The sequence below is a fragment of the Lepidochelys olivacea genome, assembly GCF_965140295.1.
Source record: "Lepidochelys olivacea isolate rLepOli2 genome assembly, chromosome: 25".
Lineage (NCBI taxonomy): Eukaryota > Metazoa > Chordata > Testudines > Cheloniidae > Lepidochelys > Lepidochelys olivacea.
This window is the reverse complement of record NC_140435.1, coordinates 14,503,401-14,527,547: the sequence shown is the minus strand read 5'-3', so window position 1 is coordinate 14,527,547 and position 24,147 is coordinate 14,503,401. Positions and strand designations below refer to the sequence as shown.

Sequence of the window (24,147 nt, the reverse complement as noted above, 5' to 3'; positions counted from 1 at the left end):
GGCCTGGTTATGTCCTCTGGGAACCTGGGGCCCTTTTCTCAGCACTAGCTGGGGAAGGGTCTCTACTCCTGGGTCAAGGCCCTACACAGAGGCTGATCTGCAAGGACCTCTCTTCAGGACAGCTTCTAATTCCCCTAAGTTAGGGCTTCTGCTGGGGCCTGCTGAAGTCTCTCAGGATCCAAGTTTCTCTGCGATTTGCTTTTCAGTCTGGAACCTGTCCCACCCATGAACGTCCTTCCTCTGTGTCCTTTGCTGGCGAGTCCCCCTCAGCAGCTTCCTCCTGAGAAGCCAGCTGTGGTGGAGATCTCTCTTTCATTGCTCTGGGGTCCTTTCTCTCCCCAAACTGGGAACTGCTGCCTTGTACCATGCCCAGGTGCGCCCCTGCTTAATTAGCTGCCTCCCAGGGAGTTAATTAGCCCCAAGTGAAGCTGGGTTGCCTCACTCCCTCTTGTGGAGCCTGTCAAAGGGGAGCTGAGCCCCTGAGCTGGTCAGAGGACTGGCTGCAAAAAGCTCTGTCCTTAAGGGAGCATGGTCTAGTGGGTAGAGCAGGGGACTAGAGTCAGGGCTTCTGGGTTCTAGACCAAGCTCTGAGAGGGAGCGTGGTCCAATAGCAGGTTAAAGCAGGGCACAAGGAATCAGAGACAAACTTCTTGAGTGACCGTGCGCAAGTTACTTCCCTGCCTCTGTGCCTCAGTTTCCCCATCTGTGAAACAGGGATACAACTACACACACACCCCCGCCACTGGGGAGTGGGTTGTTATGAGGCTTAACCAAATACCAGGGTGCTTTGAGATCCTGGGTTAGATAGCACTACAGAAAGACTTGAAGAACCCAAGTACGTATCACTATAAAAACAATTTTTATGTTAAAAAAACCCCCAAATCAAACCAAACGCCACAACACGATACAAAAGGAGACAGAGTCCAAAGGCAAATTCCCAAGAAAACGGTCTGAGAACAAAAGGAACTGGAGCCAGAATGATGATAAAAAAATAACCTCCCAGGCTGGGGACTAGTTTGACTCAGCGGCTCTGCCATAAGCAACTGCATCCATGTAGCACCCAATGCACCTCCCACAAAGGGTTAATCTCATGCCCTGAAATAGTCCACCAACCTTGCAGCAGGGTTGTCACCCCCCTCCCGATAAAACAAACTCTGCTTGGCCAGAAAGGGGGAAGACTACAAGCTTCTTCCATCCCTCCTGTGCACTAAACGAGCCAGCTGAAGAGTTGGGGGTTGGGGAGAGGACTAGGGCTTCCAAGAGGCCTCGGTGTCCTGCTGGCTCAGGCTCTGTGATGGTCAGTCCCAGATTTGGCACCGGTGGGAACTTCCAACCCTGCCCCTCAGCCAGCCGGTTTAGTGCAGAGGATTCAGGGACAAGCAGCAGCATCTCCACTCGAGGAGGGGGAGAGAGAGACGCAGCGTCACCTCCCCCACTCCAGTGTGTTAGGAGACAAAAGCAGCACTTGCTGCTCGGTCCACGCACCATGGCAGAGTAAGAAAAAGGGGAAGAGAAGGGTGGTATCCCCTGGATCTACCTCCCTTCTCCCCACAACCTGGTAACACTTCCCTTTAGTATCTTCACTGGCAACTGTCCAAGTCCTGGTTTGGTCTCCCCCACGGCCAGTGCCCAGAACAACGCTGAGATCCCACTGCCCTTCCCCTGCATACGCCGAGGCATGCAGACAGAGGTGTGTGAAAACAGACACGTGGGACTACATGGACAATGCCTGTCTGATGGCACCTGGTGTCCTGCCTACGTGTGCTCGTCTGTTGTGCGTCGGAGTCCGCGTGTGGATGCCTGTTTACTCGGCCTGTGCTGTGGATTTCCACGGGAGGTGGCCCGGCCACATGGACTACCTGGCTCACACGTCTGTGGGCACCAACACCCGGGGGCCTAGCCGCCTCCCCGCCGAGAGCTCTGCAGGGCTGGGCGGAGCGAGCGCTCATTTTGCTGACTTAGTGATGATGCGGGCAGAGAAGTCAAAGAGGTTCTTATTGATCTTCCTGAGCGTGCTGACTTCGTCCTCCAGCTCAGTCACTTGGATCTTCAGCTGCTCCTGGTCTCCCATCAGGTTCTGCAGGGAGAGGGGGGCAGAGATGGCTTGGAGGAGGGGTCTCGACTCCTCAGGCCTGAGAGGGGAAGAACTAGCAAGACAAAGTAACCAGGGTCTCCCCAAGATGACAGTAACCCCGCAAACCTCTTATTTTCTACCCCTCATCCCGAGTCACCCCCTAACCTTGTGCTGGGAGGGTTCCCAAGTTTTGGGGAACGTGTTTAACCCTTAGAAGCCTAGAAGCCTTAGGGAGCACCCCATGCGCCTGGCATAGCTGGAAGGAGGTATCCCCCATTTCATACCACCCTCCACTGCCATCCCTCGCCAAGCCCTGCTGGGGCCCCCAGGGGGGTGCGTGGGACTCACCTTTTCCCTTGTTGAGCACATCTGCGAGTAGAACCGTTCAGCCTTTTCCAAGTAGCTCTCCCCAGCCCCCTGCAAGGAAACACATTGGAGGGGTTGGTGAGGCGGATCCGGGCCCTCTCACAATGACCCATTGTCTTACCGTCCCCCAAACCCACTGTAGTGCCCAGAGAAGGTCCCCGCATCACTGACACCTGGCTGAGACCGACGGGCTCATCGGAGACCTCGCGCACACGGGCTGCGGCCAGGCAACACAGACACGAGCTCTCTCCTCTCGCTCCGCCGCCGGCTGAACAATGCCCACTCCCCCTTCTCCCCGCCCCATTCCCCTTGGTACATCCCCGAGATGAGAAGCAGCAAGGTGCTGCAGACTCTTCAGAGAGGAGGAGGGTGCGCGCACGCGAGCCATGCTAACCCCGTCTCCCTGCCACGCACCATCCTCCGCAGACAGTGGGTGGCAAACCATGCAGGGAGCCCCGGGTCCACACAGATGGCCCCAGGGAGGGGCCACAAACAGCGGCGTTACTATCCCTCTAGATCTCACTTCGGGCAGCAGGGACTTTTCCCTCCTTGTACTCAGTGGCCCCTTCGCTCCTTCCCAGGTGCGGAGTCCTCCATTTCCTGGTCCCCCCTTCTGTTCCCTGAGGGCTGGCGGCTCCCAACTCCTTCCAGATTGTGCTCTGGAGCCTGGCTACACGGCTACTTGCAGGCCAGGGAGAAGCCCGGAGTCAGATTTACACACCGCTCTCCTGTCCAGCACGAGAACTGCCCTTCCCCCCGCAGAACGACTGGGGAGGTGGTTTAAGGTCGGAGAGCTCAGATGCAATTTGCGACAGCAAGCCCCAGTGACACAGTGGAGCCGGGAGACATCGGCAGGGGGAAAGGGGTAGGCAATTGCCTACTGGTTACAGCAAGGGATTTCCCAGCTCTGCCACGGACTTGCTGCGTGACCTTGGGCTAGTCCCGAGCAGCCTGGTTTGCAAAGGTGCTCAGCTGACTTCCCTGGGCGCCAGGCCCCCACTGCTAGCGAAAGGCAGGCTGCATGCCTCAGGTCACCGGTCTCCACGTGTGCACAGGGCAGTGGCGCAGGGGAAGAGCTAAGGAGCGGCTGCGGAGGGCGATTACAACCGGGCAGGAGCTTGCCTTTGCCGAGCAGAGCTGCAGGGGATGCAGCATCTAGCCCTGACCCCGGCTCCTCTGTGTGTGTGCACGGGGCTGCAGCAGGGACAGCCTGTCAGGTAAGAGGTGCTGTCCTATTGCAGGACGAGACAGATGTCTCCAGCCCAGCAGGGCTCGCGTTGCTCCCCGCTGCCCGAACGAACACACACAGGGGGTGGGCTGGGCTGCCGGGGAGAGAGGTAAGAACGGGGCAGGGGTGCAAAGGGGGCACATAATGAGCCTGACTGTTACTAATATACATCCCTACAGCGCTGCGTGCGTCCCCCAGGTGGGCGCCAATCCCCGTCGTCACTGGAGCACGACCACGCCCAGCGTGACCCTCCCCGCGCGACAGTGGAAAGTAGGAAGGACAGATTACTGCCAGCGATGAGAGCACCCCCTACAGCACAGCACCTCCGCGTGCTCTGCTAGGGCAGAGGGTCAGCGCTGATTTCAAAGGGGGATCCCGGCTGTCACCCCCACAGCTCCCAGCAACACAGCGCCCCCCAGTGCTAGGCTGAGGCACTGAGGTCAGCACAGCCTCCAAGGGATGCGCCCCCCACCCTGCTCCCAGCAGCCCTGTGCCCCTCATGTGCTGGGCCACTGGGGCCAGTGCTGACAGAGGGAAGCCAACCCGTCACCACCCCGTCCTGCAGCACTTGGCATCACTCATGTGGTTACCGACCTGGCTTGACGCTGCTTTGGGGTGATCAGATGTCCCAATTTTACAGGACAGTCCCAATATTTGGGGCTTTATCTTATATGGGCGTCCATTACCCCCACCCCATCCCGATTTGTCACCCTTGCTAGCTGCTCACCCGCCCCTGTGTGATGAGCTTCAGGGATCAGATGAGATCACCGCAGTGGCAGATTCCCACAGCACTACGGCTCCAGCGGGCGACCGTAACAAACTGGGGAGCAAGGATCTCTACCGCCCTTGGTGACGTGACTGTGCAGAGGTGTGGCTGGGGGTGGGGGGAAGAGGAAGGGGACCTACGCTGGCCCTGCAGGGGTCTGGCACCTTCTCCTTCCCTCCTGTGTGCTGCTAAGCCCTGACACCCCAGGGTTTTATGGAACCTGAACCCTTCTAGCAGAAAGATAAGCAGGGAGCAGGCGACACAAACCATCCTCTACCCAGGCTGGACAGAGGCTCCCTAGCCCCCTGCACGACATGACAGCGCAGCCCCAGCTGAGCCATAGCTCGTTCCTGGATCCCTTTCCCACCTTCTAAAGCCCCTCTCCCCTTCACCAGCAATTAGTTCAGAGGAAGCTGGCATGGTGCTAATTAAGCCCTTTCTGTGGGTGGGAGAGAAAGATAAGGGTTCTCTAATTCCCCATCCCACTGAGACAGGAAGAGCTCCAGCTTCTCAGCCACAATCAGTTAATTAGAAAGCTCTTGAAAGCCAGCAGTTCGTTAGGACACCTGGGGACAGTAAAGAACCTTCAGCCAAGGTCTGCGTAAGACGAGGGGTGGGGCAGAGCAGCTGGGCTCCTTCATTCTGCATGAGAAAGGGGGCATCTCACAGGGCAGATTGATAGGAGCTCAGGGGCTTGTTCCTGGGACAAGCTACCAGGTGCTACACCCCAAGTGCCCTGTCCCCCTGCCACTGCTCTGACCACTAGAATCTTACTCCCCTCCCAGAGCCATGGAGTCCTGACTCCCAGCCCCCTTAGCTCTAACCTCTAGATCAGCCTGATTTATCCCATGGCCAGTCCCAGGGGTGCTGGCCGTGACATGGGGAGTTTGAGGCCGTTCCAATCCACTGTACAGGAGTACGGTATTCTGTAAACTGAGTGCCCATCAGGTCTCTCTGCCCACCTCTGCTGTGCCAGAACAAGCTACCACCCAATAGCATCAGCTCAGCTGGGACCAGCCACCTGCTTCTGCTCTGGCTAGAAGGCTCAATATCCATGCCCCCCCACCCCAGCCCATTCCTCCCTCCCAGGCCAGACGCTGGTGCCGCTCGCTTCTACCTGCTGGTGGAGGCCGAGGCGCACCGTTACCCCCTCGGCTTGCTGATCCTCGCTGCTCTCGGTCCCGTGCAGGTGTTTGCTGAATTTGGGCAGCGGCACGCCAGGCTTGCTGTCTGGGTTAAACATGCTGGCTCGGGCCAGTGTGATGAAGGCGTTTGTCACCGGGCCTGGGGAGGAGGCAAAAGGAAGAGCCGGTCAAGTTTACACAGTGCAGATGCTCACAGGTCACCTGGGCGGCTCAAGAAATGAAAGGAAGGGCTGAGTGGCGGCCCGGATGCCTGGGTTCTCTTCCTGGCTCTGGCAGGGAGCATAGCCTTGGGCTTAGAGCAGCGGATCAAACCTGGGGAGCCACCTTAGTGACCCAAAAGCGCCAGACGCAGGACTCAGCGGGGCCTGCTCGAGGCAACGCGTGGTGCAGTCCGAGGGGTGTTGGACGACCCCGCAGGGGGACAAAGCGGCCCCAACCTGTTCACAAAGCCCAGGGAAGCACTCCAGTTGCAGAGGGGTTTGGCTCATTGAAAGGAGGCTGAAAGTGCTTGGGGACTCTCCTGCTCTGTCACCCCATCAGCTCTCTCCCCAGGACTTGCTGTGATGTGGGGAGGGGGTCTTGTGCCCCACAAAACAAGAGAAGAAAGCAGTGGGTGGCCTTTGTCTGGAACCAGTGTGCGCGCCAGGGAGAGGGACTCAGGCCTCAGCAGCTGGAGATTATGGGGTTACAGAAGCTCTACCCTCCAGTGTCAGCATTGCAGAAGACCCAGCTGGGGGTGGGGTGGGGAGGGAAGAGTAGGAGGGGAAGGCTGGAGCCATTAAGGGATGCATGCAGCAGGGCAGACTGGTGACCCTACCCCCCCGCACATGACCCCTGAACATCCACAGCAGTTTCACAAAGGAACCAGATTAGCTTCCAAAATCCACCAGGACACCGAGGAAAGTCCCGTCCCTCCCCCCCCGCAGCAGACCAGATTTGCTTCCCTCTGCTGCTGCACATAGCAGGGCCGGACCTAGGGCCCCCTTCCGGGGGGGGGGGGGGGGGCGCAGCCCTGGCAGTCGCTATTTAAGAACCAAGCAACCTTCCAGGAGTCAGGGCCTCGCTAGGCCCCTGGAAAAGCTTGGATCTGAGAAGTTAAAGTCGTAAGACTCTGGCTAGTGTCAATACTTTGGTTTGACGTACAATGTAGACACAGGACAAAGCCTGGACACACTTGGGCTGTCAGTAACTTGGGGACCCTGAAGATCGGGGTAGGGAGGAGGGTAAATGTCTCCTCCCCCCACCCCCGCCGTAGAGCCGGGCCTTGCAGGTGCAAGATCCCTCTGCAGACAGGAAAGAGCACCTAGCCCCTCTCCCGCCATGGGCTCCGGAGCCCAGAGTGCAGCGGGCCAGCTGTCCTCTGCAGAGCGAGCCATCCATCACCGGGCTGCGTGACGTGGAGTTAACGAGCGCTGTAATTACTGCTTTTACCCACACAGGAGACTGGTTTCCATCAGTCCTCCTGCCCCAACCCCCCCCCCGCCCAACACACGCGCACAGTCACTGCATCCATCACCCAGGCAAACACCCTTCCAAATCCTGCCTCCACAGCCCGGAGGGCTCCCCTATGCACCGGAGTAGCAGGTGTGAGCACCTGGGGGTGGGGCAGGGCAGGGGCACGTGCGGGGCCAGAACACCACAGCAGTAGCTAATAAAAAACAAGCTCTGTGCGGTCCCCCCCCCTCACTGCTCCACGCAGCTCGATAGCACCGGGCAGGTAGGGGGGGATTCAAGGAGGAGAGAGACGTTCCCAGCTGAGTGTGGCAGGCCAAAGGAATGAACGAAGGCGGCTGCGGATGGAAGGAAACGCAGAGGAGAAGGCTCTTGCGCCAACAAAGTGGCGGATGAGGAAGAGGCAGAGGGAACAAGGAGGGGAGCAGATCGAGACATGGCCCAGGAAGGTTCTTGCCAGTTTTGAAGTGGGTCCTGGACTGAACGCTACAGTGGGTCTCCCGCCCAGGGGAGGAGGGCTGAACATCCACTGGGGGCAGTACGATCATTGGGGGGTGGGATGTTGCTCCCCAGTGCCATCCCCAAACCCACGCTGATCAGAATTCGCCATGGACTCTGGCCCAGCTCTCAGGGGGACACAGCCAGGACTGGCTCTAGGTACCGGGGGACTGGGTAACTGGGGAGATGGTGTACCCAGCAGCGCTGTGGTCTAGACACAGCAGGAGAGTTAAAGGCTCTGCCTCTCAAGCTGGCCTCCCCGTGCCAAGCGCTGCTCTCCAAAGCCACCCTCTGCCACGAAGATACTTTTTTAAAATGTTGCTCCCCCCTGCAAGCTGACAAACTTTGAAAGCATCCATTAGAGAGATTAGCCCTGGGGTCCCCAGCAGGTCAGGCATCTTCACAGGAAGGCAATTAGCAAGGAGCGCCAAGAGACCACAAGTCCCCAGAGCCGTCATAAATGATCCCAACGCTCCGGCACTGTGCCCAGTCCCTGTTCCCTGCGCCAGAGTGCTGCAGAGCCTGGTACCCGCCGGTCCCCCTCGGCATGGGAGGAATAGGAGAATCCTTCCCAGAAGCATTTAGTAACGGACATATCAGCTCTTGGCCAGCTAGCAGCTTCCTGCCAATGCGGCCACAGGAACTCGGTCGAGTAACAATAAACGAGATGACTTACCAGAACACTCCCTCAGACGTGCTAACAACCGGAGCCCCTAACCCAGTTCAGTCTCCCCTGAGTCCCCGCTCAGTGCTTTAGCCCCACCACCACCCCCCTCCTCAGGTCTCAAAGTGCTTCACAAAGATGGAGCAGCACCATTTGCTCCATTTTACAGATGGGGAAACTGAGGCACTGGGTGGGAAAGTGACTCGTCCAGGGTTGCACAGGGAGTCAGTGGCCACACTGGGAACAGAACCCAGGCGACCCGGCTTCCAGTCTGCCACCCTCCCTGCTCCATCACACTGCCCGCTTTCTCCATTCCCAACTCCTCTGCTCTCGCCCTGTGCGAAGCCCAAATTCCACCGCCCAGGCCTGTCAAGACGAAGGTTGCCCAGGGATGTTTCTCCAGATCTGATGCTGCTCCCCCTAAGGCTAAGGCATGGGGCTCAGTGCCAGAGGAGCCATGCTGGCTAGCCCAGCCTGGAGTCACAGCTCATCAATCAACACCAGCTAGCACCAAGTACTCAGAGTCCATCAGTCCACCCAGCCTGCCAGGGACGAGCAAACCTTGCAGGAAAGGCTCCTTTGCCTGCCCGCACCATGCAGGATATTGGCATAACAACCTTGGTCATCTCTAGCTGGGAGCAGCAGGCTCATGCCGGCCCCTGACTCCTCAGATCTATTTCCAGCCTCCTCTGGGGTTTGTCTCTTGTACTTCGCTCTCCATCCTGGCCTGGGGGCAGCTCTCTCCTGCCCTCTGCCTGGAGAGCATCATTCACCCAGCTGCTCTAGCCCAGAGGTCACCAGAACATCAGCTACTGGCCCCAGCCACGTGAGCCAGGCCTGTGCTCGTCTCTACCCCTCGTGGGCAGACTGCTGGACTGCAGGGTCAGAGCACCGGTTTACGGGATGGATCTGGGTCCTGAAGGCCTCTGGGCTGAGGGATGGCAGTGATCAGGGCTGGGGAGAGAGACACCACTGGAAAGTCACACGGCCTCTGGAACTGTAGCGGTGAATCCCGGCCTTTTAGTGGCACATCAAGCTCGCTCGGGCCATCTCCTGGGCAGATATAGGAGGAGAACGCCCAGGTGGGGCAGCAGCGCTCCCTGCATGAAATGCTCATCATCAGCTGGGTCTCCCCTTTATCCAGGCTCAAGCCTCTTTGACTGGGTGGGAACACCGGACAGGGGAGCAACTTGGGGCTGGGCTAGGAATAGCAGGGGCCAGCCTGGCTCCTGCCGGTTTCACCCCATCATTCCCAGTGCCCTCGGGAGCTGCAACAGGGGTGTGCAGGCTACGCCTGGTAGCTCCAAGACCCTCCCGCTAGGCCCTGCTGCCCCATGGCACGGGAGACTCTGCTAAAAGGAGGAGCAGCAGCAGCTGCCGCCCCTTCAGGACGTGGGACCGTAGCAGGCTGCACTTTCACAGCCTCCGAGGCATGTGGCAATTAACCCTCTCTCTCACAGTCCACCCACCCCACTCTAGCAGGGACCTTGGGGGGGGGGGGGGGAGAGAAGAGAAGAGAGAACAATCCAACGTCTCGTCCTGCATGGCACCCAGATGGAGCAGGAAATCAAAGCCCTGCTGACATTCACCATCGATGGTACTTCAGTGGCCTGCATGGTTTCAACAACTGGCCTCGGCAGGCATTGCCTGCAGCTCCCCTCCAAAGGGGGGCTGGATTATCAAGCAGGGCTACAGATGAGGGGGGGGCTGGCTAGCTAGGATAGGAATCCTCGGGGGGAGGGGGAAATCACCATTCACACCTACCAGCCTGCTAGCAACAAGCCCATCGACACAGCCTGGGCTGGCAGCAGCCCCAATGTGTCACGCTGTAGGGAGGCTGCTAAGTGAAGTGCATTTGCTGGTCCCAGGTCACCCTCCTGTCCATCCCCACCCGCCGCCGCGTTTCCCCGAGAGCACGGAGAGCGTGGAAATGAGCTGTAACGGACCATGGCAACCTGGAGCAAGGACTCAGAAGACAGACACCCTCACAAGAAGGCAGGGGAAGGGGAGATGCCTTCTTCTCTAGCCACGTCCCAGTACAAAGACACTTGGGATTAGCATCCTCCCACACACTTGGGTGACTCTGGAGAGGACGGATGGTACGAACCCGGCCCACGTGCTGCCAAAGCCTTGCCATGCAGCAACCCACCTGCTACTCCAGTAGGGCATGTAAGCCTCACCACGGAGCCCCCGGGTGTATTCGCATGCCAGAGTCACAGCCTGGCTCCAGGAGCCAAAAGATCTGCACCCCATGTGGGCGGAGCTTGCAAAAACAACATTACCCCTTCCCTCCCCGACCTGATTCCTCTCTCCACCTGTAAACTTGCTGGGGGAGCAAGGGGGTTAAGCCTCCCCTAACCCCACAGCAGTAGGTTGAGGTCTCTGTATGAGGAGGGCTCAGCTCAGATGGTCTCACGCAGGGAAAACCGGTGCAAGCCATTTGCTCTTGGCTTGCTTTGCTAGGCTCTGCAGGGTTGCATGCCAGGGAGGGAGGGGTGCGCAGGGTCCCGGTCACCTTTGTGATTCACCGTCCGCAGGCACTGCTTGCTCTGGATGTCCCACAGCCGGACTGTTTCGTCGTGCGAGCCGGAGAGCAGCAGGCTGCCGTCCGTGGAGACGGACAGACAGGTCACCTGGTTCCTGTGGACAGAGGGACAGCGGTGAGAGACCACAAGGGCTTGACTGGCTGCTCGTGGCCAGTGGGTTACGGAGACACAATGGGGGACACAGGGACTGGTCTGGAGGTAGAAGAGAGGAGCAGGGTTGAAGTGGCCACAGGCCACCCCACTGGCTGGCCACCTCCACTCCTGGTAGGTGGGCTGGCCTTGGAGTCCAACAGCTGCACAGTAGGATCCAAGCTCCTCCTTCCTGGGGTTGGAAGCACATCAAGGTGCCTCCTAGTTCCGCTCTCTGGCTAATGCAAGGAGTGGCACTGATGGCCGGGAGAGACCAGCATCCGCTGGGTCACCGCGGCCTGGCTGGGGCACAGGCATGGAAAGAAAGGGGAGGTCACTAATCAGCTACTGACTCAGGCGGGGAGCAGCAGTGACAGGAGCCCCTCCGCCATACACCCCAATGCCTGCCCATCATTCACGGCAGACCCTGGGGTTGCTGAGGCTCCGCCCTCATCCCCTGACACGCCCTGCCCAGTCCCTGCATGCTCCACTGCCTCTTCTCCCCCATCTGAGGAGTTCAGCGGTGGTGCGAGCCCCTCGTCAGTGCTGTGCCAGGCCCGGCAGGCCAGGGACCCTGGACCTCCTGGCTCTGCAGATCACAACTGGGCAAAGAGTTGGTTTAACAACAAAAATCATGGAGCTGGCATGACACGTGCTGTGCCTCTCTGCTTGTGGGAACAGACCCCACATGGCCCAGCTGCTCCCCGACCCCTGCTCTACCCACTCCCCTCCCAGACCAGGAGTCTGGAATGCCTGTTCCACTCTGCTGTCTAAACACGAGGCCACACCCCTCCCAGAGCTGGAAATAAAATCCAGGAGGGCCTCGCTCCAGGTCCTCTGTGCTAGCTACTGAATTGCACTCCCTTGCAGAACTGGGCACAGAACCCAGGAGCCCCGACTCTCAGGCTTCTCTCCACACCACTAGACTCTCCTGCTCCCAAGATCATCCGTGTTTGAAGAGCAGGCCCCGAGAACTCCCTGTCCTCGAGCAGCAGTACAACTGCCCTTCCCTGGGTTATTTCTCATCTGGAATTCATCTCTGTGCGCGGAGCTTGCGGCTCCCCGCAGAGCTGCGGCCTCTGCAGGCTCGCAAGAGCCATTGAGGGAAGAGGAGGCGGCTGCCTAAAATCACTGGCGTGGCCGAGTGCTAGGGAGCTGGCGCTGGGAGCAGGAGGGTGCTCTTAGAGACAGAGCAGCTGCAAGAGCCACGCCTCACCTGTGCCCCTTGAAGATCTTCCCACTCTCCCGCTCCGACTGGAAGGCTCGGTCTCTCTGAACAGGCTGCAAGAGCCAAGGAAGGAGAGAGAATTAAGAGGAGAATCAGCCTGGCCTCTTTTCCCCCGCAGAACTGTAAGTGCCTCTCTGAAGCTCTGCGCAAGGGGAGAGCACGACAGACAGAGCTGGATGTGAGCCCCTCCCAGATCTGACCCCAAAGCGGCCCCGAGCTCATTTCAGGCCTTGGGTTGCTGCAATCCTGTGTCGGGACGGCGAACACCACGACACAGTGCAGCATCCCCCGGGGTTACCGCATGGGACCAGTGCGGACAGGGGGCCGAGCAGGGGAGACGGAGCAGCCTTAGCTCCATAATCCATTGTCGCTTGAATCAGAGTTCTCCCCCTTGCAGGGCCGGCGGAGTCTGAGCCCGGGAAGTGGAGGCGAAGGGATGTGCTCTCCTCTGGAGCAGGGAGGGGGCCCAGCAGAGGGCAGGCAGACAGACACACGCCCTTGGACACCCACCTGGCAGGACACCCGCCCAGGGTAGCCAGTGCCCAGTTGGCCCCTCCTAGGTCACTCACCCAGGCACAGAGGTCGACCTGAAAGATGGAACCGTCCATGCCACCACAGAACATGTGATACTCTGAGAGATCAAGGGTCACTGCCATGATGCCCACATCAAAGAGGACAGAGAGCAGGAGCTCTCCGGAGGAGATTTCCCAGAGCTGGGGGGGAGGGAGGGAGAGAGAGACAGGACAGGCGGACAAAAGGGTTAATTGCTTAGGAACAACATTATTATAACATGGTGTCCTTCCTTAGCACCTTCCAGCAGGGCGTGTCTCAGCACTTCACCAGTATTCACTAACCCACCTGAAAATCAGAGCAGCATCGCCCCCATGCTACAGATGGGGAAACTGAGGCACAGACCCACCAGCCCAAGGTCACAAAGCAAGGCAAAGTAAGGAGTACTGACCAGCCCTATTCTCCTCTCTAGACAACACCACCCCAAGGATACAGATGGGACCCAATGCTGCTCAACACAGGATGGTTACCCAGCCCCCTGTCTTCCCCATCCCCCTCCCTTCATCCACTTCCAATTAAGCGGCCTGATCGGTCCAGGCTCCCTCTTTTATCTATGCTCTAGAGCTGTCTTCCTTTCCCAGATGCTTTTCATTCTCCCCAGAGATCACCTTCCAAGAGGGGGAGCTTTGCCTAGCGGTCAGACCACAAGGCTGGGCATCCCAGCTGCATCGTAGCCTCACTGCATGGCTGGACAAGCCCCTTAACCTCCCTGCCTGTAAAACGGGGATTATATCCCATGGCAGCTTCCCCTCCTAGGGACCCACTGGGATATTTTAATGTCCCATGCTGGAGCTGACCAGGCTCAGAGGGGCTGGCCCCCGTACTGCAGCCTGCATGGCTCGGTGCTCCTGCCAGATGGAGCGATTGCCAGCTGGGTACAACGCAGAGGGCTCTAACCAGGCCCCTCCCCGGAGAGCAGGGAAGCTGCCAAGCACATGACGACATCAGTTTGAGGCAACAGAATAGCTGCTAATGTTCGGAGGAGAAACCCCATTAGGACGGGCAGGTCTGAGTCACCGGAGAGCGTGCCAAGGACCTGAACTGACTGCAAACGGTACCCGGAGGCTCAGCCACAGCCCCCGGAGAGAGGCTCGAGCTTAACCCTTTGGGAGCCGCACATGCCCTCCAGGGCACCTGTTCGTTTGGCCAGCCGCACGGAAGCCACGGTCCAGGACGCCGGGGCTGCCAGCTCCAGCCCTTACCTTCGCCGTCTGGTCGAGGGAGGCGGTGGCCGCTCGAGCCAAGGGGCCCCCGAAGCCACAGGACAGGTCTGTTATGGGCAGGCTGTGTCGAGACCACACGTGGCGGGGCTCAGGGATCTGGGAGTGCTCAACCTGCAGTGTGCTGCCACGGGGAAGAACAGAGCAAGGGTGGGGGGAGGAGGTTAATGCAGCAGGGACAGTTCAGCTGCCACACGAGGGGGGAGCAAGGGCTGCGGTGGGGATGTAACTCCAGGGAGCAGCAATGCAGCTATGGGGAGAGCGAAGGCCCGGCTGCCAACACGCTGGAGAAGGGCCTGGGGCGATGGTTCACTGAGCGCTGGGGAGTAGTAACAGCGCCCCTCCAGCTCATTAAGCCAATGACAGTTTCCAAGGGGAGCCCGGGCCAGTTCCCCCTCCACCAAGAGGCCCTACAGGGATGCTCATGGGAGCCGGGGAAGGGAACGAGTCTGCGGAAGAGCGAGCTTGGCATCGCGGAGATGCTATTTAACCTCAGCAAGGAGACCAAGATCAGAGCTTGCGACTGTCCCCAGCTCTGAAACGTCTCACCCGCGGCCTCCTCCCGCTTGCGCCACTTCGTGGAGCCGTCAACGGGCATCGCTCCACTGTCGCCCCCTTCCCCTCCCCACTGGACGTACTCAGATGTCTGGGGTGTTATAGACTCATCTGCCTCCCAAAAGCAGCCACAGCAGGATCCGTGCTGTTTGCCACGTGTCCCCGGATGGGGTCGGGTTAGGACGCTCAGGGACGGCAGCCCAGTCTTGTTTCCTGGATCTCGGCGCAGCAGAAGCCATCCTGCGACCAGCAACTGCTACTCCCCTACCCAATCCCAGCCCTCCCCTCCTCGGTGTCTGCACTAAGGTAAAGACAATTCACGCACAGCTGCTGCGTGCCCAGCAGCCACGCAGGGTCAGACTTGTGGACAGGGTTCCATGTTAATTACTGACATCCCCGCCCAGGGAGACTCACAGCCGCCAAGCGCTAGGCAGCTCCGGAGTGCGGTAGCGAGATACACGCCACGCAGCTCAGACCGCATGTCACACCCCTGCGCCCCTGTGACGGGCAGGTGGGACCCAGCCCACAGTAGGGGGGGGGGGGGGGACATGCCAGTCAGCACCAAAGCAGGTGTCCCTGACACAGAGCAGGGAAAGGTCTCCTATACGCTCCGGTGAACTTCACCCCCTTTCCAGCCAGGGTAGGATCGCTCCCTGCTGTATGAAGCATTTTCTCCATTAGCCATAAGAATCCTTTGAGATCTCTGATGAAGGCACTAGAGAAGGGCGAACACTTTATGAACATTCACTTATCAGCCCTCCCTTGGGCAGCCCTGGTACATGGCTCTATTTAGCAGACGGGGACAACCATGACACCAGACAGGTGAAGGGACTTACCAAAGGTTCCTGGCAGGTCAGTGGCAGAGCTGGGAACACATGTCTACAACCCTGTCACCCTAGCCCCCTACTGTAATCACTAGACCACACTCCTCTTCCAGAGCTCAGAACTGAACCCAGGACCCCCCACCCTGCTCCCTGAGCTGGAAAGAGAACCAAGGAATCCTGGCCCCCACACTCTTGTTGTAGCTAACTAGACCAGGCTTCCCTTGAAGAATTGGGACTATAACCAGGAGTCCCCGTCTCCATATACCCCTGATCTAGCCACTAGACAATGCTCCCCTCAGAACTAGGAATAGAACCCAGGCATCCTGTCTCCCAGTCCTCCTGTACCCTCATTACTAGACAGCATTCCCCACTCAGCGCTAGGAAGAGAATTCCAGAGGTCTGACTCCTAGCCCACGTGACACCAACTCAAACACGCACATGGGGTTACTGCATGTGTCTGGTTACATGGAGTGTGCTCCTTGGGAAGGGCCCCTTGACACAAGCAGTTTCCTCATACGCAGGAAATGGATACACCTTGCCAGGAAGTGCTAACCCTGCATGGGTGTTTCTGCATGGGTGTTTTCCTGCCTGCTGCTCCTTGGTTTCTATACGTTCGCTTTAAAGGACAGAACATCCCTGGTGGAACAATCGAGTGCAACCCCTCACCAGGGAGAGAGCGAACAGCATCTGGCCCGGCTCCTACTCTGCAGCCAGAGGCTGCTGCGGCAGTGATTTGCAATTCCTTCCCCACATCGCGTGGGAGCTCCCCACAGCCACGGCTCCTGCACTGGGCTAGACGGCGTCCCCGGGTGGGAGAACACTAGGGTGGAAGATGCCCACATTTCCACTGCTCCCCAGCACCAGTGGATGGAGACCCAGCCCCCACCCCGCAATGTGATGCTACCTGTAAAGGTTCCACACCAGGACCAGGCAGTCCTTGCCCCCCGAGAGGAAGTGACTGCTGTCGTCGGTAAAGCAGAGGCATGTGAGGTCTTGGTAGTGTCGGTTCAGGATGGCGAGGAGGTTCCCGCTGGAGACCTGGAAAGCAAGAGAAAATAAACATGTGAAAGCCCCTAGACTTCCCAGCCCTGGGAGCCCGGCTTCCTGCTCTCAGTCCTTACTGGCCTCGGAGCAGCATCTAAGAACCCCAATCAAGACCCCAGTGAGCTAGGTGCTGTACAGCCAAGCAGCAAAGAGGACAGTCCCTGCCCCAGGGAGCACACAGGCAGGATGCAACAGGTAAACGAAAGAGAGAAACAGCGTGTGTACACGCACAGCTGACCTTGCTTAGTTCATCTGTGGAGTTGAACTGGACCATGGCAGCTCGATGAGCTGGTATTTCACTTCTGGAGGCTGCCCTCCTGCACTCCCCAAACTAACCTGTCATTTTAAAAGGGCCATTCGCCCCCAGGGTTGCAAAGAGACCCTTTGAAACATGCCCGAGTGTAATCGACGCAGCGACATCTGCTTGAAACAAGAGTTTAGAGAGGTGAGAACCGTCCCCGTTAAGCTCAGCTGGATTAGACTCTGGAACCTACTGAGGTCAGTTAATATATCAACATTGTTACCTCTTTCTCTGCAGATCAAATGACAAAGAAACAGAAACTAACATATGATTCCCCCGCCACCACTAGCTTTTCTCCCTCGTTTATTGCCAATAAAGTTGGAGATTCAGGGCCCTGGGATGTTCCCACCAAGAATGGTCATGCCTCTAAAAATACACAAGTTCATTTTCCTGAGACCTAAATATCAATGCAGCTGAAAGAGGTGTTTTCTGATCAAGATTATTAGACATTTTTATTGCACATAAAATAGTAGGCGATTGGGCAAGGGTGCATCTCAGAGTTACCATTACTGTCCCTCTGGGTTAGGCTCCCCAAAGAATAAGTTGCACCCCAACCCTGGTTCCCTCTCCTTTGAGGGGGCAGTGGATGTCAGGAAGGAATTCCCCCTGCTCAGATTCTCTCTGAACTCATCCAGGCACAGCTAATTACCCATAAGGCTGGAAGAGCTGTGAGCCCACACAGGGATGCTGGACAAACAGATTTCTGGGGACATAAAGAGGGCAGCTGCTGGGATGAAATACTCACTTCACTCCCTCGCTCTCATTAAGTCCAGGTGAAAGGCCATCAAGGGCAGAGCCCTGACTGGGGCTTGGCGGAAACAGGACTTCAAAGAAACCGGGCATCAGCAGTTTTGTTCCTCTTCAGGGTGGAATTATTCCGCTTTCGCGGGCTGGCACGAGGGGGAAAGCCAAGCAGAGCTGTGCATCCACATAGTGAGGAACAGGTTCTGCTCTGGGTGACAGAGGGCTCAAGTTGAAGGGCTGGGAAGGATCGATCTTTCTAGGTACTTACCTGGCTCACAATCCTTAATGTACTGATTCTGCAGCAGGGCAGTGCTGCCGTTACCCCTGTTTTACAGATGGGAAACAGACACAGAAAAGAAAAGTGACTTGCCCAAGGTCATGCAGGAAGCCTGTGATGGAACTGAAGCTGGATCTCCCAAGACCTAGATTAGGCTAGCCCAGTGGTTAGGGCTCGCCTCTCTCTCTGGGTGGCTTAGACAGCCCAGCATCAGGTGTGAAACGCTATTCTCCCTGGGACTGGAGGGTCCATGCCCTGCTCAACCCTTCAAGGCAGGTGAACCGAGCACCATGTAGCCCATTGCGTTCTGGTGTCTCTGACGTGCCCTTACAAACCAAGATCCATTTGTTTTGCCTGCACATTAGAGCGCATACTTTTCATGGCAGTTTGTCCCCTGGTGTCTCTCCCCTACGCTGCTGTCTGTTGTGCTGGACTTGGCTCCATCTGAGAGGTGGCTGCATTTCAGCCAAGCTCCGTGCTCATCAGCATAAAGTTCTTTGGGATGCTCTGGGAGAAAAGGTTGCTCAAGGTATGCCCTCACACCCTGTGCTTTTCTTGCTGAAAGGTGACACTATCTGGGGGCCTGACAGGGAGGGAGCCACACAGAAGAGATAGATCCAGTTTCCAACTTGCTTTCAGATTTCTGCATAAAAAGAAGCCAAGCCATGATGAAGTGGAGAATAGATGGACTTGCCGTTAAGGCACGAGACTCCTGGGTTCCATTCCCAGCTCTGGTTCTGTGCGGCCTCAGAAAAATCCCCTCCCCGTACCTCAGTTTCTCCATCTACATGATGAAGGAAAGACACTTTCCTATCTATCGGGGGTGGGGAGCAGTTTGTCAGGTGGAGTTAGTGGGTGCAAAGCATTTTGAGAGCACTGGTTGGAAAGGGCAGTATTTAGTCAATACAGCCAGGTAGAGAGCAGGTCACATCTTTCATAGAGCTCCTGTGCGCCCAGCATTCCCGACTCAGCACTTTGACTGAATTATTTTTATTGTACCACAAGCACATTTTAAAAGCAAAAAATCTGATAAATAAACATACAGCTGCTCAGACAACGAGGCTCAGAAACATCCCCTGGGATTGAGAGCTCTACAAGGTAGACGCTGTGCAGTTTAGCTCTGGGGCTTGGACCAAGTCGGGTCGCTTCCTAGGGCAAATAAGAGTTTAGCAGTTTTGGGCCTGGCATAACTACTACTAAAAAACGCTGCAATCATCAACACTTAAGGACCGAAAGAATCTTTGAATTCAAAGATCTCAAAGCTCCTAACACGGGCAGGCCAGCAGCATGATCCTCATTTTGACAACGGGGAAACGGAGGCACAAAGAGACAGGCTATGCCAAGGTCATCCAGCAAGTCAGCGGGCAGAGCTGGGAATAAAACCCAGGAGTCCTGACTCTTGACCCAGCTTATCCGGTCAACACTCAGATTGTCGGGATGATCAAAATGATTGTAGATTTCCCTTTAAGCTGTACCCCTACACAACACCTCCTACCAACCACTTTGGGTAGCTTCAGCTCAGAGCCCAAGGATGGAATGGGCCACAGGAAAATAAGCTCCCCTCTCACCTCTGATCCTGGGATGATCAGAGCCAGCCCGTACCTGTCACCAGCCCTAACTTCCCATACAAATATTAAGGGGGGGGGGAGGGGAGTACTCACCAGAGATGAGACCCAGCACCCTCTCATCGGGCTGCCTGTCGGGGCCCCTTTCTCCCCTTACATACAACATGGGGAAGCATCTGCCCACATAACTGGCTACGAAGCCCCAAAGTGTACCTGACAGCTTCTCACAGCCTTATGCAATAAAGCAAATGCCCTGCTAGAAAGGCAGCCTCTGCCCCCTTGTGGCACTTTCTTGTAAGTACACAAAGGTGGTTTCCAAAGCCCACAAGAGCGAAGGAGGAGGAATTCCTAAAATATTTGTAACTGGCCTAGAAAGTCCTCAGCCAGTCAGAGCACAGATAACGTGTAATTACTGATGCCTAATGGAATGGGACTTTTCAGTAACTGGACCGTACGCAAATCTCTGCATTTGGATTGGTTGCTGTCCCTGGAACTTAGTGCCAATTGACAAACACATGCCTCAGTTTCTCCCCCTCAAGGACTGCTGGGTCCTTGTGCCTCCTTGGCGATTAACTGGGTTAAAAAAAAAAAAAAAAAAAGAATTTAAGTCCCAAAAATATTTAGTGAAACTTTCAAGCTGGCTCCCAGCTTAGCAGACAGTTCTGTGCCCATAACACACGGCACTCTTGGTTTTTGCACCTGCAGTGACTTGCCAGGGAAAAGGCATGAATGAATCAGAAGGCACAGAATGAAGGCCTAGGGCCTGTCTGAAGAATCAGACCCTTGGCACCAGATATTTCAGTTCACCGTTTCCTGAGCTAATGCACACCTTGGCCTTTGGAGGCGGAGCATGACCTAGTGGTTAGTGCAGTACATGCCAGGAGGCCTAGCTCCTGAAGACCCTATCATTGATTCAGGGTATTACCCTGGGCAAGCCCCCAACTCAATGTCTTAGCTCACAAATGGGTGTAATAGCCCCCCTCCGCAGATCCCAGAAGCACTGTGGAGTCTCATTAATAAAGTGTTTTGGATGAAAGGCATTCAAGAGCTCAGGCTGTGTTCATTTTGCCTACAACACAAGCTATCATCTATATAACCAAAGTACCAACGAGAAGTCGTCTCTTTATTAAGTGCCAACATGCTGAGGTTTGTACTCAACCGACAGTCCTTGCCCCTATGGGAAATGAAAGACGTAAACAAGGAACAAGCAACAAGATTGCTAGGGATTTTGCTGGTTTGGTTTCAACTCCCAAAGGGGTGAGAGATTCAGCTAAAAAGAAATTTAAACAGATTTTGGTTTCCCTTCTATCCTACCCCACAAGGTTTCTGCCACTGGAGGCGGAAGGGGTGTTGAAAGGAAAGGGATTTGAATACAATTCTGCTCCATTGATGGGGAATCCTGGAGGCTCAGCAGAAATGAAAGACGTAAACTGCACAATCATGCTCATTATAACAAATATTTTATTTTTCCAATATCCTATTGAACAAGCTTACTTCACTGCAATGATGTCAGCTGTTTACTGGGGGTTCTTTACCGATATGTGGTCTCATTTCTAACTCAACAGCCTATGCGGCTGCTTCCATGCAGCCCTAAGATTTCTTACCTCCCACAGATAGATGCTCTCAGCAATGCCTGCTAGGATGTAGAGACCATTAGGGGAAGCTGTCAGGCAAGTCACCAGCCCAGGGCAGATGATCTTCTGCTGGAGTTGATCCTAGGAGTACAAAGAATGCAAGGGGGCATCAGCACTTAGTGTGTGGGTAGAGATTCACTGGGGGTGGGATAGGAACTGGGAAGAGGAATTAAGCCCCAGATTTAACTCCAGTCCAGGCTGTTGGTGCATTCTGATCAAAGAGATGAAACAATGGACAAAACATGAATTCACTGTTGCTTTGTAAATATGTAAAATATGTAGCTAGAACAAAAGAGATTGCAGGAAAGCAAGTGATGTCCAATGGCATATGTGCAGTGTGGCCAACTCATAATCTGTGTAGAGACTGGGTCCCAAAAATTAATGCACCAGTCATAAAAGGTGTAGTACAATGTAAAATATAAGGTGGATGTGGCAGTCTGCTTTCAAATGTGTACATAAGCTAATTAATACTTTTATATTTTAGATGTGTGGTATACCTTGCATCTACCCTATGTGTAAGTTTAATCAGCTCCGGGTAATTTAATTGTATGTCAACAAAAAGCAGTAAAAAGTTCAAAGTCAAGCTGAATTCTTAATTTACTTGGTTTTTTTTTTTTTTTTTTTTTTTAAGTCTTGGATAAGGTCTCAGAGGCTATCCCAACATATGCCATAACAGGGAAACCATTGCTAACAATATCTGATTCTCACTGAGCCTCTCAACGTTTAACATGTGTCCTTAATACATGGTTGGTTTCTCCGCCTGTACCACCGGAGTTTGCAGATGAAACAGAGAAAGGACAGAGGTGAGAAACAAGCAGAGTAGGAAGATGGAGCAGCACAATGAAGCAGGAGGAAGGTGAAGGACAGACAAAGGCACTCTCCACACTGTGGTTAAAATTGTGCTAGCAACAAGATTGCTAGGGATTTTGCTGGTTTGGTTTCAACTCCCAAAGGGGTGAGAGATTCAGCTAAAAAGAAATTTAAACAGATTTTGGTTTCCCTTCTATCCTACCCCACAAGGTTTCTGCCACTGGAGGCGGAAGGGGTGTTGAAAGGAAAGGGATTTGAATACAATTCTGCTCCATTGATGGGGAATCCTAGAGGCTCAGCAGAAAGCAGCCCAGAGGGTAAGGAGATCATAGAAAAATTAAAGAACCAAAATAATCCAAGCCCACCGATTGATGAATGGGTCTAATGCTGCCTCCTGGTGGATGCTCTTCTCTAGCTCTGTGGAGTAAGGGAGCCGATGGAAGCGCAATAAACCCTGGGATGGGAGCGAGGAAGTGGCTGTGCATGAAGATATTTGGGCTGGTTGATATCGTGCTCTATAGCTCAGCTGAATGGGAGTGACAAAGGACAGGAGACTCCAGATTTGGGGCAGAGGGTTAGGCCTGTGACATTCGGCTGTCTCATCCTGAAGGCTGATGAACATAAACACAACCTGCAGCCAGCTGGGGCTTTTCTGTGCGGGTTGGTGAAGTGGGGGGCAGCTAGGTTTGAGCAAGTGGAGCCCACATTTTTGGCTGGAGTGCAAGAGGCAGAGAGTGGAAGTTGGGGGACAGGAGTCCTCAGGCTCAGGAGAAATCTCTCTGGTACGTTTCACAGCAACTCCCACACACCAGAGAACTCTCCAGCTATGCTGGGAATTATCAGGGGTCCCTGGGATACCCCAGGGTGGCAGTCCCTGATACATTTTTCCACAGCTCTCCTGGGGATGTGGAGCAGATCCCAGCTTCGGGGAGCCCAGGCATCCTTCTCTAAAACTTCTGAGGGGGACAGGGTGGAGAGACTGCTGTTTTTCTCAGGATGCCTGGCCCTGGTCCCAGGCTGCCTGGAGGCTTTCTACACACCTTCAGCACGCTGTGTGGGAGGTGGGGCTCTTGGGCTCTTTCCTGGGGTGAGTCCCTGGTATCAGGGGGCCAACCAGAAACAGGGAGAAGGGATGTCCTTACTGTCTTTCATGACCACTCATCCCAACGCACTGGATGGGGGGGGTCCAAATGAGGGCTTCCTGACCCAGAAGGTTCTTCAGGATCTTTTGAAGAAGTCCCAGTCCAGAGGAAGTGGGGGGGGGGCGGGGGTTGCCCATGCTCAAGCAGAGCTCTCTGTGGGGAGCTGCCACTTGCTGGATAAGCAAAAAGAAAAGGAGGACTTGTGGCACCTTAGAGACTAACCAATTTATTAGAGCATCAGCTTTCCTGAGCTACCGCTCACTTCATCGGATAAGGCGTCTGGAAATGGGGTGTCTCTGGGGCTGCTCCTGACCCATGAAGGCTTCCACGGCCACTTGCTGGGGTTTCTTAGGAGCTTCATTTGCTGCGGGGGGGGGGGGGGGCTGAGCTTGGAGATGGGCTGCGGGGCGGCACCAGAGGGGGACTCTGAGGTGGGCCCCTGACTGTGGGGAAGAGCTGGGGGGGGGTGGCAGGGAAGGGCTCTGAGGGGATCGGGTCCCGGAGGGGGGGGGTGCTGAGGCGGGCGAGGCCCGAGACGAGGGGGCTGATCGGGCCCGGGGGGGGGGTCCCGAGGGGGCTCCGGGGGGGGTCCCGAGGGGGCTCCGGGGGGGGGGGGTCCCGGTACCTTTCTCTGCAGCTCCCACACGTTGATGTAGCCCTTGCCCAGCTGCGCCCCCAGCAGGTGCTCCCCGCCCAGCAGCGCCAGGCCCCGCGCCCCGCTGTTGCCGCCCCGGTAGCCGGGGAGCGCGGAGCCCGAGTGCAGCTCCCACACCGAGCAATTGCTCAGCGGCCCGGCGGCGTCCGTCACCAGCGCCACCTCCATGGGCGCCGCCATCTTCTCCGGTCCGCCCAGGCCGACGAGGGCGCCGCCGGCCTAAGAGCGGCCGCCGCTTGACAACGAGGCGCCGTCCGGCTAAGAGGAAGGGTGGCTCCGGCGCCTCCCTTCGCAGGAGCTGCGTCCGCCCACGTGCGGCTAGAAGCTAAGCAGGATGCAGCCGGTCCCAGCGGCGGATGGGAGACCCAGCGTCTGCGATGGGTTCCCCCAGTAGGGGGCGTTCTCTTGAAGTTAGTCTGATTTCAATGCGCTGGGGGGTGCTGCAGGCTCAGGAGGGGGTGCCGTGTGGCATGGGGTGGGGGCTCTCCTCTCACTGTCACTGCAGAACACGGCACCCCAGCGCTGCAGGAAGCTGGGGGGTGACTCAGCTGGGAACACGGCCCAGGCCTAATGATGCCATTCTTCAGGGGGTGGAGTGGTTGATGCTGCAGGGGGTGCTCTGCATTTGCACAATTTGACTTGTTTGGTGGGCGTCCCTGGGCCAAGCTCTTCCACGACTGTAGCGAGTCAGGGTTGATAAACTTAACTTC

At 56.4% G+C, this 24,147-nt stretch overlaps 1 protein-coding gene across 1 annotated transcript; it reads right to left on the bottom strand.

Annotated features, from left to right (window-relative positions):
• Positions 1 to 840: 840 nt before the first annotated feature.
• WDR18 (WD repeat domain 18) lies at positions 841 to 23,698 on the bottom strand. Its single transcript, XM_084614661.1, has 10 exons — positions 23,408 to 23,698; positions 20,801 to 20,911; positions 16,170 to 16,303; positions 13,869 to 14,010; positions 12,666 to 12,809; positions 12,085 to 12,149; positions 10,709 to 10,833; positions 5,552 to 5,718; positions 2,423 to 2,491; positions 841 to 2,077 (listed from the first exon to the last, which is right to left on the bottom strand). The coding sequence occupies exons 1-10, from the start codon at positions 23,615 to 23,617 to the stop codon at positions 1,946 to 1,948; spliced, it is 1,299 nt and encodes a 432-aa protein (XP_084470787.1). The 5' UTR covers positions 23,618 to 23,698; the 3' UTR covers positions 841 to 1,945.
• Positions 23,699 to 24,147: the final 449 nt, after the last annotated feature.

Excerpts from the sequence above, each read along its gene's own strand:
- WDR18 (XM_084614661.1), bottom strand. The coding sequence starts at position 23,617 with ATGGCGGCGCCCATGGAGGTGGCGCTGGTGACGGACGCCGCCGGGCCG. Across the intron at positions 12,810-13,868 it reads CCCTCGACCAGACGGCGAAG|CTCTGGGAAATCTCCTCCGG; the intron begins GTAAGGGCTGGA and ends CCTCCCCCCCAG. Across the intron at positions 12,150-12,665 it reads AGGTCGACCTCTGTGCCTGG|CCTGTTCAGAGAGACCGAGC; the intron begins GTGAGTGACCTA and ends TGGCTCTTGCAG.